The 12,391-nt window shown below is 42.1% G+C and overlaps 1 protein-coding gene across 1 annotated transcript in view; it reads left to right on the top strand.

Moving 5' to 3' along the window:
* USP49 (ubiquitin specific peptidase 49) overlaps positions 1-12,391 on the top strand; it is an 87,584-nt gene that overhangs the window by 69,793 nt on the left and 5,400 nt on the right. The window contains exons 4-5 of the mRNA XM_021714756.1: positions 7,509-8,892; positions 10,841-11,045. Coding sequence (XP_021570431.1) covers positions 7,537-8,892; positions 10,841-11,045 — 1,561 coding nt within the window. The 5' untranslated portion in view covers positions 7,509-7,536. The remainder of the gene's footprint in view (positions 1-7,508; positions 8,893-10,840; positions 11,046-12,391) is intronic.

Here is a 12,391-nt window from a genome sequence, read left to right on the forward strand (position 1 = left end):
TGCGAAGTCCATATATTTGTCCTTCTTTATGACTGCATAATATTCCATTGTGTATATGTACCACATTTTTTTTATCCATTCCAGCTTTGATGGGCAACATGGCTGGCTCCATGTTTTTGCTACTGTGTACACAGCTGCAACAAACATATGTGTGCAGATATCTTTTTTGATTGATTTGAGTTCCTCCGGGTATAGTCCCAATAGGAGAATTGCTGGGTCATCTGGAAGGTGAATTTCTAATTCTTTCAGAAATCACCACACTGTCTTCCAAAGAGGTTGTACTAGTTTGCATTCCCACCAGCAGTGTAAAACCATTCCTGTTTTCTGCATGTGGTCAACCAGTTTTCCCAGCACTATTTACTGAATAGATTCTCCTCTCTCCAGTGGTGGTTGTTGGAGGGTTTGTTAAAGATGAGTTGGTTGAGGAATTGAGGCTTTGCTCCTGGAATCTCTATCCTGTTCCATTGGTCTATGTGCCTTTTCTTGTACTAATACCAGGCTGTTTTGATTACTATAGCCTTATAGTAAGATTTGAAGTCTGGAAGTGTGATACCTCCTGCTTTGTTTCATTTGCTAAGGATTGTTTTGACTATTCGTGGTCGTTTATGTTTCCATATGAATTTCTGTATTGTCATTTCCAGGTCTGAGAAGAATGATGTTAGTAACTTAATGGGTATTGCATTGTATCTGTAGATTGCCTTTGGTAGGATGAACATTTTAACAATGTTGTTTCTTCTTATCCGTGAGCATGGAATATTTTTCCATTTATTTGTGTCTTCTAGGATTTCTTTGAGCAGCATTTTATAGTTCTCATTGTAAAGATCTTTCACTTCTCTGGTTAGGAAGATGCCGAGGTATTTCATTTGTGTGTGTGTGTGTGGCTATTGTGAATGGGATTGTGCTTTTTATTAGAGACACTTATTCTTGAACATCAGCACTTGGTTACTGACAGATGGGTGACAGCACACTGCACAAGGGCTCTGGCACACCCCTCTTGTCAGGTTCCAGCGACTGTGGTCGAGGATGGCTACTTAAGTGAATGTTCCAACTCTAAGGTTAGAGAGCTAAAGAACATACTTGGTCAGGACTTCTGGAACCCCCTCCGAGCGTCCAGCCTCTTCAAGGGTCTCTGAGCCTTAGGTTGTCCCTCTGTACCTCTACATTCAGAGACTATGGTAATGGAGGTGAATGTCCTGAGAACTCCCCCCTCCACTGTCCCTTAGCAAAGGACTTCTGAACAGTTTCTCTAACCCCATCCTTCTCAGTTTCTGCCCTTTTTTTGGTTTTTGTTTTACCATAAATATAAAAATTAAAAAACCTAGTGTCATTGTATTCATAGCCTTTTAAACTCCTACATATTCTAGAATATGGCACTTTTCCCTTTGGGGTGTTATCTATATCTTATGTGATTTCTACCTTAGTTTTTAAATCTTTTTCTTTATATTGATATTAAATTATATTTTTCCATACCTCTTGGAAATAAAATGTTAACAGAAAATAAAATTCCTTTTTAATACTATTTGCAAAAATGTATACACTATATCTCTTCAAGCAGCCATGCAGGTTTTGTAGTAGATATAATTCTGGGTACATTTAGTGAGTTGAAGGGTTAAAATACCCAGTGCTGTCACATATGGCAGTGAGCAGAATCACAGATGTTGATGATACCACGTAATTAGTATTCTTTTATGTAAATGAAGGCTGTCAGCATGTTACCATAGTGTCTACTCTCTCTGAGGCTGGAATTTATGCCACTTGGTCTCACCAAGACCAAGCAGGATTATTCCACGGTCCTTAGTTAAGAATTGAGAAGAAATCAACATGATGAGAGATAAAGAAGAAGAAATGGACTCCCTAAAGTAGATTCCCTTATTTATTAATTTTTCCTATTTTATTTTTGTTGATCTTCCCCCCCAGAAATTTTGCTTCTGGTGATGCAGATATGCATTTAGGATTTGCTAGGAAATTTGCTATTCAAGAATAATTGAAAAGGTTCAGTTAAAAGATACCATATTTTCAAGCTATAGATTTCTTGAAAAATGATTATATTGTTTAGTCATCTCTGTTGGAGACTTTTTAAAAAATGAATAAATCTAAAAGTTTTTTTTATCAAAACAAAAGGCAAAAGTTGAAAAGATTTTATTATCCTTTCCTTTAATACTTACTGATATTTATCGATAGAAGAATGATTTTAAATACTGATTATGGTTTTCTTATTTTTTTTTGAGTTGGAGTCTCACTCTGTTGCCCAGACTGGAGTGCAGCGGCCATTCCCGGCCACTGCAGCCTCGACCTGCTGCAGTGCTCCGGTGATCCTTCTGCCTCAGCCTTCCAAGTAGCTGGAACTACAGGCGCGTGCTACCACGCCCGGCCAGTTTTTTATTGTAGAGATGAGGTCTTGCCAAGTTGCCCAGGCGGGTCTCGAACCGCGGGCTCAGGCAATCCACTCACCTCAGCCTCCCAAAGGCACGGGATTACAGGCTGAGCCACCGAGCCCGGCTCTGATTATGGTTTTCAGCACCAGTTGATGTAGATTTTTAAAATAAAGCTATGGTAATTAAAAAGACAAAAGCTAATATTTTGTCAAGTTCACGTTCCCCAAATCAACATAGGTCATGAAGGTCATATTTAAAGCTTCTGTTCTACCTAATGACGGAGCACTGTTCAGACATACCAGGCTTTTTCCCAGTTACACTTTAAGTTTATCAATTGTGGATGTTAGGTCTTTGTAACACTGGGTGGTGTACATCTTAAATGGAAATGTTAGAATTATTATGACCTTTGAGAATATGAAGGGAAAGCTGCACACGTCAAAAATATAAAATAGAATCCCTTTCTGCCAGTGGGTGATAGGCCCTGTTCTGAAATAAAGTGTTCAGAGTGTGTGTGAGAGGTAAGGTAAACACATTGTCCTTCTTGACCTGAGCATACCTGACATCATGTTTTCTTTATTCTCTATTTTGTGTGTTGTTAAGGGGGGGGCTTTTTCTTTTAGACTGCTTTTGGAACATTTCTATTTCATAATCAGGTATGTTTTCCTCTAGAGAAGCTGGTTTGCCTAGGTTAAATCAGTGTAGTGAGGTACATAGTGACCCTGTGTTTTCCTGAATGGATTTATTTTGCCATATGGCAGGTTAGTGAGTCGCCACGATAGATTTGTAATGGGAAAAGGGCTGTGCAGGAGAGGATGTGCGTGATCAGCAGATTTATAGATCAGAAAATGAAATCGGAAGAAAGAATTTCCAGAATGCCCTTTCCATTTGACAGCTTTCCAGGGGGAGGGTGTGGAATGGTTTTTTAGTGTTTTTCTCTCTTGGCTTTTGGTTGTTCTAGCATATTTTTTTCTAGCACAGGAGCTGATATTCTAAGGCATCAGTGTTCTGGGTATTGTGTTGCTGTATTCATATTTACAGAAATATTCTCTCTGTAGGATTTGAAGCTGTGCTATTTTTCATATGATAAGATCTCAGTAGCAATTAAATTCCTGAAGACATATTAAGGCTAATATGGGGATTTGCCAGGCTTCAGGTTTTGAGTTCTACGGGGAGGCTATTCAGATATAATTCAGCTAGCACTGACTCTTTTAAAGGAAAGAAAACAAAAGGAAAAGCTGAGTGAGCTAAAGATAGTATGTTCTGCTGTGGTTAAGTCTGTGCTGTCATAATAACACGTCCACTAGCCACATGTGACTATTTAAATCAATTAAAATTAAATAAAAGTTTAGTCCCTTAGTCTTACTAGTACATTTCAAGTGCTCAGTAGTCACATGTGAGTTGTTACTCAGTATGGACAACACAGATTGAGAAATTTCCATCACTGGAGAAAGTTCTGCTGGACAGAGTTGGTCTAAGTGGAAGATTTTGATAAATAAAATTCTTCCTTTGATTTCTATGAGTTTTTCATGTCCATATAATTTACTGGACTAATGCAGTAGTTCCAAAGTTTCAATGTGTAACAGAAGCATCTGTAGAACTTGTTTAAATTGGAGACTTTAGAAGCCTTCCTTAGACTTTGATTCATTTTATCTGGAGTAGTAGGTAGGAATCTGTACATACAACAAGTAGCCTAGGGATTTCTGATGCTGATAGGTAGCTCAAGGAATACATTTTGAAAAATTAGTAAATTAGTGACAAACTTGGGAATTGCCTATCTCTTGATTTTCTTACCCCTTCATACTTTCATTACTGATTTTCTTTTATGTCCCTAGTAACTAGTTATAAGCATCATATGTGTCCAGTGTGTACTCTTAATGGGTATTAAGTTGCAAAAAGAAAATTCATTTATTTACCATTTCACCTTTTTAATGTATATGTATTTTAATTTGGCTGTGCCATAAGAAAAGTGAAAAACTGGTTATTTCAGTACTATTCTGGACCGTGTGGGAGGGTCATTCTGACAGAGTACTTTAGTCTAAGAATTGAGCACCCAAGAGTCTTGGCATTGTAAGAAAGGAAAAAAATTTGAGCTGAGCATGGTGGCTCACACCTGTAATCTCAGCACTTTGGGAGGCTGAGGCAGGAGGCAGGAGGATGGCTTGAGCACAGGAGTTCAAGACCAGCCTAGGCAACATAGCCAACCCTTGTCTCTACAAAAAAATTTTTAAAAATTAGCTGGGCATGGTGGCATGCATCCATAGTCCCAGCTATTCAGGAGGTGAGGCACGAGGATCACTTGAGTCCAGGAATTGGAGGCTTTGGTGAGACGTGATCATACCACTTCACTTCAACTTGGGTAACAGAGTGATACCTCAATTCGGGAAAGAAAAAAAAAAGAAATATAACACATGATTTCCCCAGGGCATATGTTCTAAAACCCCCAGGGGATGCCTGAAATCACAGATAGTCCTGAACCCTATATATACTATGTTTTTTCCTGTTCATACATATCTATGATAAAGTTTAATTTATAAATTAGGTATAGTAAGCGATTAACAATAGTAGTAAAACAACAATCGCAACAATATACTGTAATGAAAGTTATGTAAATGTGTTCTGTCTGTCTCTCAAAATACTGTACATCAGGTAACTAAAACCTTGGAAAGTGAAGCTACGGATAAGGAGGGACTACTGTATATCTAATAAGAAAATGGATAAACAGAAGAGAAGTGACATAAAGATCACTTAGCAACAATTAGAAAAATAATATACAGTGAGTCCCCTATATACAAGCCTTTAGATTTTGAACTTTCAAAGATGCAAACATGCATATGTCCAATTTTGTAAGTTAATTCATGTGTCTGGCATACATCGTCACATGCACACATCCTCTACTAGTGTTTGTGATTTTGTGTACTTTAAGGTATAGTACTGTATAGAGTACAATAGTACAGTATCTTTATTTTAAGCCCAGGATGTCCAGAAGCAAGCATAAAAGCAGCCATGATGTAGCTGTACAGTATAAACCTTTTACAGTACTGTACTATAATATATAGCTGATTTTGTTAGTTAGGTACCTAGGCAAACTTTGTTGGACTTAAGGACAAATTTGACTTACAAATGTGCTCTCGGAACAGAACTGGTTTATATGTAGGGAACTTACTGTAGTAGAACCTTAAGTCCTGACAGTAATCAAAGGAAAAAGCATGATCTGATTTGATTGAGCATGATCTAGGCTACTTCCCTTTGACATGAAGGTTTGTTATTTAGGGACATGGCTCTGCCATCTGGAATGGGCAGTGAAAAAAGGAAGAATCTCTAATTTGGTCCTGCAGTAGACAGGAGGTGCCAAAAAATGTATATATATTTTAAGAGCTGTTATCTATGTATTACTTTTCAAAGTTGAATTAAATTACAGTAGCAATGTGTAGTATGATATTCACTCAACCTTGTTTCCATCGTTTTCTTTGACTGTCCTGCCCATTGCATAGTGATGCTAACATTCATTTGATTAATGCCATCTTTTGAGTGAACATCATACTTAAAATATGTATACATTTTTTTGGCATCCCTATATTTGTTTATTTGTGGGTTTTGGCAATAGGACTAGACCAAAAAGGGCATCTGGAAAACTAAAGGGACTAATCATAGTCCATTGGATTTAGAACTTCTCTGGGTTGACCCCCATAATCATGGGCCTGACATTTGCTCACAGAAGTGAAAAAGTGGAGAAGAAATAGAGGTGAAAAAAGTTCACTTTAGAAGAGGAACTACCTTTAAGGGATTCTAATATTGGAAACAAGAAAAAAACCTGTTAATGGTCCAAAGGACAAAACTTCTCTTTTAAAATGGGGTCTTCTAGCCAGGCTCGGTGGCTCAGCCTGTAATCCCGCACCTTGAGAGGCTGAGGTGAGTGGATTGCCTGAGCCTGTGGGTTCGAGACCCACCTGGGCACCTTGATGATACCTCATCTCTACAATAAATAAAAAAATTAGCCGGGCGTGGTAGCATGCGCCCGTAATTCCAGCTACTTGGAAGGCTGAGACAAAAGGATCGCCAGAGCCCAGCAGGTCGAGGCTACGGTGGCCAGGAGTGGCCACTGCACTCCAGTCTGGGTGACAGGGTGAGACTCCAACTCAAATAAATAAATAAATAATAAATAATAAAATGGTCTTCTAACTTCTTTCTCTTGAAGAAATTACTCACTCGGCTTCTCTGATGAACAATATTAAAGAAGCATTGTTAGGAAGAGGAAAAAATGCTCAGTATGTTGCCACTGTTTTCAAAAACGTGTGTGTGTGTGTGTAATGGACGATTTGTTGTTTTTTTTTCTTCTGTCTTGGTAGTTTGGTTAAATATTGTAGTAATACTGTACTATCAGGAGCTGCTCCACCTTGTCCTAAATCAGATTTATCCAGTTCTTTACTTACCTATCCTTTTGGTAAAGAAGGTGAAAGTCTCCCCATTTTGTCTACAAAAATAAATGTCTCCAAAAAGACATGTATAAAATGTTATTTAATTTTAAAAAGAGCAACTGGTGTTGTGGCATGCTTCTATAATCTCAGCTACTCCAGAGGCTGAGAAGGGAAGAGATTGTTTGAACCCAGAAGTTTGAGGCTGCAGTAAGCTATCATAGTGCCACTGCACTCCAATCTGGGCGATAGAGTGAGACCTAGACTCATAAAAACAAAAACCCAAAAAACCAAAATGTGATTTAACTGTCTACCTCCTTAGCCGGTTATCATAAAAATGATACTTTGTCCTGTGGAGGACTTTTTCTTATCTTTACCTTATCCTGTTATCTTGCTTTGAAATACATTGAAATGGACTTAAGATTGCATTTTTACTTGAGGCTCCTCATCGCTCTTGCAAGTATGTGAAACATCATAAAGTCTCAGATAAGTGCTACCCCCCCATACAGTATTTTATAATTCCTTTTAAAGGAATTTAAATTGTCCTTCTGTAATTCTCCATAGTTAAACCAAATGTGCGTTTTAAAAAATCTTTCCATAGAAAGAATTGCCAAATGAATGAATGAGACTAGTGTTGAGATAACCAATTACAAGCCTTCTTAAAGGAATATATTTTGCTGAAAGTATTTCTTCCCCTTATTTTGGGGCTCTATCTTGCCAGGTTAAGAAAGTGGCGACTTCTCTGAGACATGGATAGATGCAAACATGTAGGGCGGTTACGGCTCGCCCAGGACCACTCCATCCTGAACCCTCAGAAGTGGTGCTGCTTGGAGTGCGCCACCACCGAGTCCGTGTGGGCTTGCCTCAAGTGCTCCCACGTGGCCTGCGGCCGCTACATCGAGGACCATGCACTGAAACACTTTGAAGAGACTGGGCACCCGCTAGCCATGGAAGTCCGGGATCTCTACGTGTTCTGTTACCTGTGCAAGGACTACGTGCTCAATGACAACCCGGAGGGGGACCTGAAGCTGCTGAGAAGCTCCCTCTTGGCGGTCCGGGGCCAGACGCAGGATCCACCGCTGAGATGCGGGCGGACGCTGCGCTCCATGGCCCTGGGCGAGGACGTGGTCCCGCCGCAGCGCGCTCCTCAGGGACAGCCGCAGATGCTCACAGCTCTGTGGTACCGGCGCCAGCGCCTGCTGGCCAGAACGCTGCGGCTGTGGTTCGAGAAGAGCTCCCGGGGCCGGGCCAAGCTGGCGCAGCGGCGGCAGGCGGAGGCACTGGAGCGCAAGAAGGAGGCGGCGCGGCAGCGGCGGCGCGAGGTGAAGCGGCGGCTGCTGGAGGAGCCGGCCAGTGCCCCTCCACGCAAGAGTGCGCGGCTGCTGCTGCACGCGCCCCGCCACACGGTCCCAGTCGCTGCCCGCCCTGCCACCCTCCCTACCTCCCGCAGAGCGCCCGCTGTTACGCTCAAGCAGCGCCGCCAACCAGCCGTGGCCCCGGGTGTCACGGGCCTGCGCAACCTGGGCAACACCTGCTACATGAACTCCATCCTCCAGGTGCTCAGCCACCTCCAGAAGTTCCGAGAATGTTTCCTGAACCTTGACCCTTCCAAAACGGAACATCTGTTTCCCAGAGCCACCAACGGGAAGGCTCAGCTCTCGGGGAGACCGGCTAGCAGCTCAGCCACTGAGCTGTCGTCGAGGAGCGACAGGGCCGAGTCCTGCGAGCGGGAGGGTTTCTGCTGGAACCGCGGGGCCTCCATCAGCCGGAGCCTGGAGCTCATCCAGAACAAGGAACCCAGCTCGAAGCACATTTCCCTCTGCCGCGAACTGCACACCCTCTTCCGAGTCATGTGGTCCGGGAAGTGGGCCCTAGTGTCGCCCTTCGCCATGCTTCATTCGGTGTGGAGCCTAATTCCTGCTTTCCGCGGATATGACCAACAGGATGCGCAGGAATTTCTCTGCGAGCTGCTGCACAAAGTGCAGCAGGAACTTGAGTCGGAGGGCACCACACGCCGGATCCTCATCCCTTTCTCCCAGAGGAAGCTCACCAAACAGGTCTTAAAGGTGGTGAATACCATATTTCATGGGCAGCTGCTCAGTCAGGTAGGTGTGTGCCCACCTTAACCCCAACTCCGCCTAGCTTAACAGAGGAAGGCTTATATTTTTAGGCTTCCTGTGAATGCCTCTGGATTATTGGGCTAGTTAGGATAACCAACATTTCTTGTGATATGCATATTTAAGGGCGGTCATTGGACCTTTCATCCTACTGTACCGATGGCTTTGTTGGTAAACTTGCCTTTTTGTCTCTTTTAGTCATGTCACTTTATTTTTAGTGAATATCTTTGTTAATGAAGGTATGAGTAATACAGTCTTATTGTTATAATTAAATACTCATTGTTGACATACCATCTTTTGATCAGTTTTAAGAAACTGAATAGTTTGCCTGTAACCCTAGTTCCATAGTAGTTTAGGAGAGCATTTTTCCTGTTTTGCTTACAAGGAAGGGAGGTAGCTGGGATCATGCTAAAGGCCTATGCAAGCCTCCTTCCTGTTCCTTATTACTTTTTATTCCTTGGGTTTTTGGCCATGCAGAGGGCCTAAGCAAAGATTCGTAGTTAGGCCTTGTGAGAATATATGGAAAGATAATTTTTGGTTTTGTTCCCTGCCTGTCATGGTGGCTAACACCTGTAATCACAGTACTTTGAGAGGCCAAGGTGAAAGAATTGCTTAAGCCCAGGAGTTCGAGACCAGCCTGAACGACATAGTGAGACCTGGTCTGTACAAAAAATTATAAAATTAGCTAGGTGTCGTGGTGTGTGCCTGTTGTTCCAGCTGTTTGGGGGAGGCTAAGGCAGAAGGATCTCCTGAGCCTGGAGTCTGAGGCTGTGGTGAGCCATGATTGTGCCACTGTACTCCAGTCTGGGCAACAGAGGTGAGACCCCCCCAACTCAAACAACAATAACAAAAAATAACCTGTCAGGGCACAGAAAGAGAATTTTCATAGTCAGAAGCCTGGGAGGGAGAAGTTAGATTCAGGTAAAACCTGTACACTGTGCTGCTGAGGTTTTGTGTCTTGGGTTTTAGGATTTTGAAAGAATGATGAATGAAATGGAAAGAGAAAGTTTATTTAGGCTTTTTATTTTTTAGCACGTGAAAGGGGAGTATTTATAACACTTCCTCTGTCCTTCTTTCCCTGAGGAAGAAAGGTGCATGTGGGAGGGAGGATGTAGTGAGAGAAGATCTAACTACAGTACTTTGAGACTGCAGACAGAGATCATCAGTGTAGGGCTGTTGCAGGAAACAAGGGCAAAACAAGAGGCAAGTTGGACTGCATGGAAGGTCTAAAGTCAAGAGGAGGAATGCCAGAGTGACAGACACAGACAGGGACCCACCTGCAAATACTCTATCTTAGCATGACTCTTTAAAAGACTGCACAGCAACTTATGGTCTGTGCTACTGCACAGTTAAATGTAGAGCTACCTTGGGAGAGTAGAAGAGGAAAAGGGGGTAAGTATAATCTCTGTGCAGTGTGACTTTTTTTTATTTCAGTTAGCATCACATAGTTAGAAATATTATCAGCAGCATATATACTCTCATCATTTTAAAGTTATGTTTACAATTTTAATATTACTATTGCTTTTTTGAAAAGTATACAGTTAGTTTTGGTTAAGTTATATGCTGGTTTTTTTTGGAGTCAGGGTCTCAGTGTGTCATACAGGGTGGAGTACAGTGGCAGTCATGGCTCACCACAGCCTCAAAACTCCTGGGTTCAAGTGATCCTTGCACCACAGCCCCAAGTACCTAGACTACAGGCATGCATCACCATGCCTGGCTGATTTGTTTATTTTTTGTAGAGACAGAGTCTCACTATGTTGCCCAGGCTGGTCTAACTCCTGGGCTCAAGCAATCCTCCCAATTCAGCCTCCCAAAGTGCTAGTATTACAGGCATGTGCCACCACATCCAGCCATATGCTGCCTTTTATAGAGCAGGTAAAAATTATGTGGGAAGCATGGAAATTATATGATTTGTAAATCAATCTTTTCATTCTAGGTCACATGTATATCATGCAGTTACAAATCCAATACCATTGAGCCCTTTTGGGATCTGTCCCTGGAATTCCCTGAACGTTATCACTGCATAGAAAAGGGGTTTGTCCCTTTGAATCAGACAGAGTGCCTGCTCACGGAGATGCTGGCCAAGTTCACAGAGACAGAGGCCCTGGAAGGGAGAATCTACGCTTGTGATCAGTGTAACAGTGAGTACTATGTGACAAAGAGGGGGAGGGGGAGAGGATAGTGGGAGTGTGCAGCTGGAATATCAGTTTAAGGTGCTTCTTTTTCTTCTTCAGTCAAAAGTAACACTAAGGATATTGAGTGGTTCTAAACATCTTATAAGAAAATCTTTTTAAAAGAAAAGAAAATTTCTCCCTTTTTTTAAAACAAGTATATAGACTTTAGACTTTATGTATTAAAAAACAAAACAAAGGCCTAGGAGTTGTGCCTCCTTTGACCCCTCCTGATTGACATCAGTTATTCTCCTGGGAGGGATTTGAAAGTGTGATTTCTGAAATGGGGCTTCTGAGAATGTTGGTACTTAGCTTCAGATTGCTCTAGGGCCCCTACTTAAATTCATAAATGTAGAGCCTGACAGTTCTTATTTAATCTAAATTCAGGTGGTGCAGCCTGTTTTAGGAGTGTAGTATCAGAAAACATGCTTTTGTGCTGGATTGATAGATTTACAGTCTGTCAGAAGTGATGCTAGAGATTGATAGAGCAGGACCAGTCTTAAGGTGCCTTGCTTAGTGGCAGCTTCATGGATATTTTCTGCATATTCTTTTCTTCACATGCCTGAAAAGTTTCAGAGAGTGTCAGGAGGAAATTTTCTTTCATGGCTTTAATTTTAAAACAGAGCTCTTTCCATAGGTTTCCATGGGTATCTTATGCAGGGCCCTTCTGCCTTGACTCACTAACACCTACTACTTCTGCTAAGCCAGCGTGGAGAGAGAAATGGCAGAACAAATAAGTGGAAGCTCAGGTTTGGTTTTTTTGAGTTGGAGTCTCACTCTGTCACCTAGGCTGGAATGCAGTGGCATGCTTACCGCCACCGCAGCCTTGATCTGCTGGGCTCAGGCGATCCTTCCGCCTCAGCCTTCCAAGTAGCTGAACTACAGGCATGCACCACCATGTCCAGCCAAATTTTTTTTTATTTATTGTGGAGATGAGGTCTCGCCAAGTTACCCGGGTTGGTCTCGACCGGTGATCTCAGGCAGTCCTCTCACCTTGGCCTCCTAAAGTGCTGGGATTATAGGCATGAGCTACCACGCCTGGCAGGTTTGGTTTTTATGGCATGTAAATATTTGGAAACTAAAAGTATAAAATTACTGGATTGTACAGAGGCCTAGAAATCAATTTGCAGCCATATAATATTTTGGACTACAAGGTTTTTTTTGTTGTTGTTTTGTTTGTTTGTTTGTTTTTGAGTTGGAGTCTCACTCTGTCACCCAGACTGGAGTGCAGTGACCACAGCCTCGACCTGCTGGGCTCTGGCAATCCTTCCGCCTCAGCCTTCCGAGTAGCTGAAATTACAGCCGCGCGCTACCAC

The sequence above is a fragment of the Carlito syrichta genome, unplaced genomic scaffold, assembly GCF_000164805.1.
Source record: "Carlito syrichta isolate Samal-C Ts95f unplaced genomic scaffold, Tarsius_syrichta-2.0.1 Scaffold305755, whole genome shotgun sequence".
Classification (NCBI taxonomy): Eukaryota; Metazoa; Chordata; class Mammalia; order Primates; family Tarsiidae; genus Carlito; species Carlito syrichta.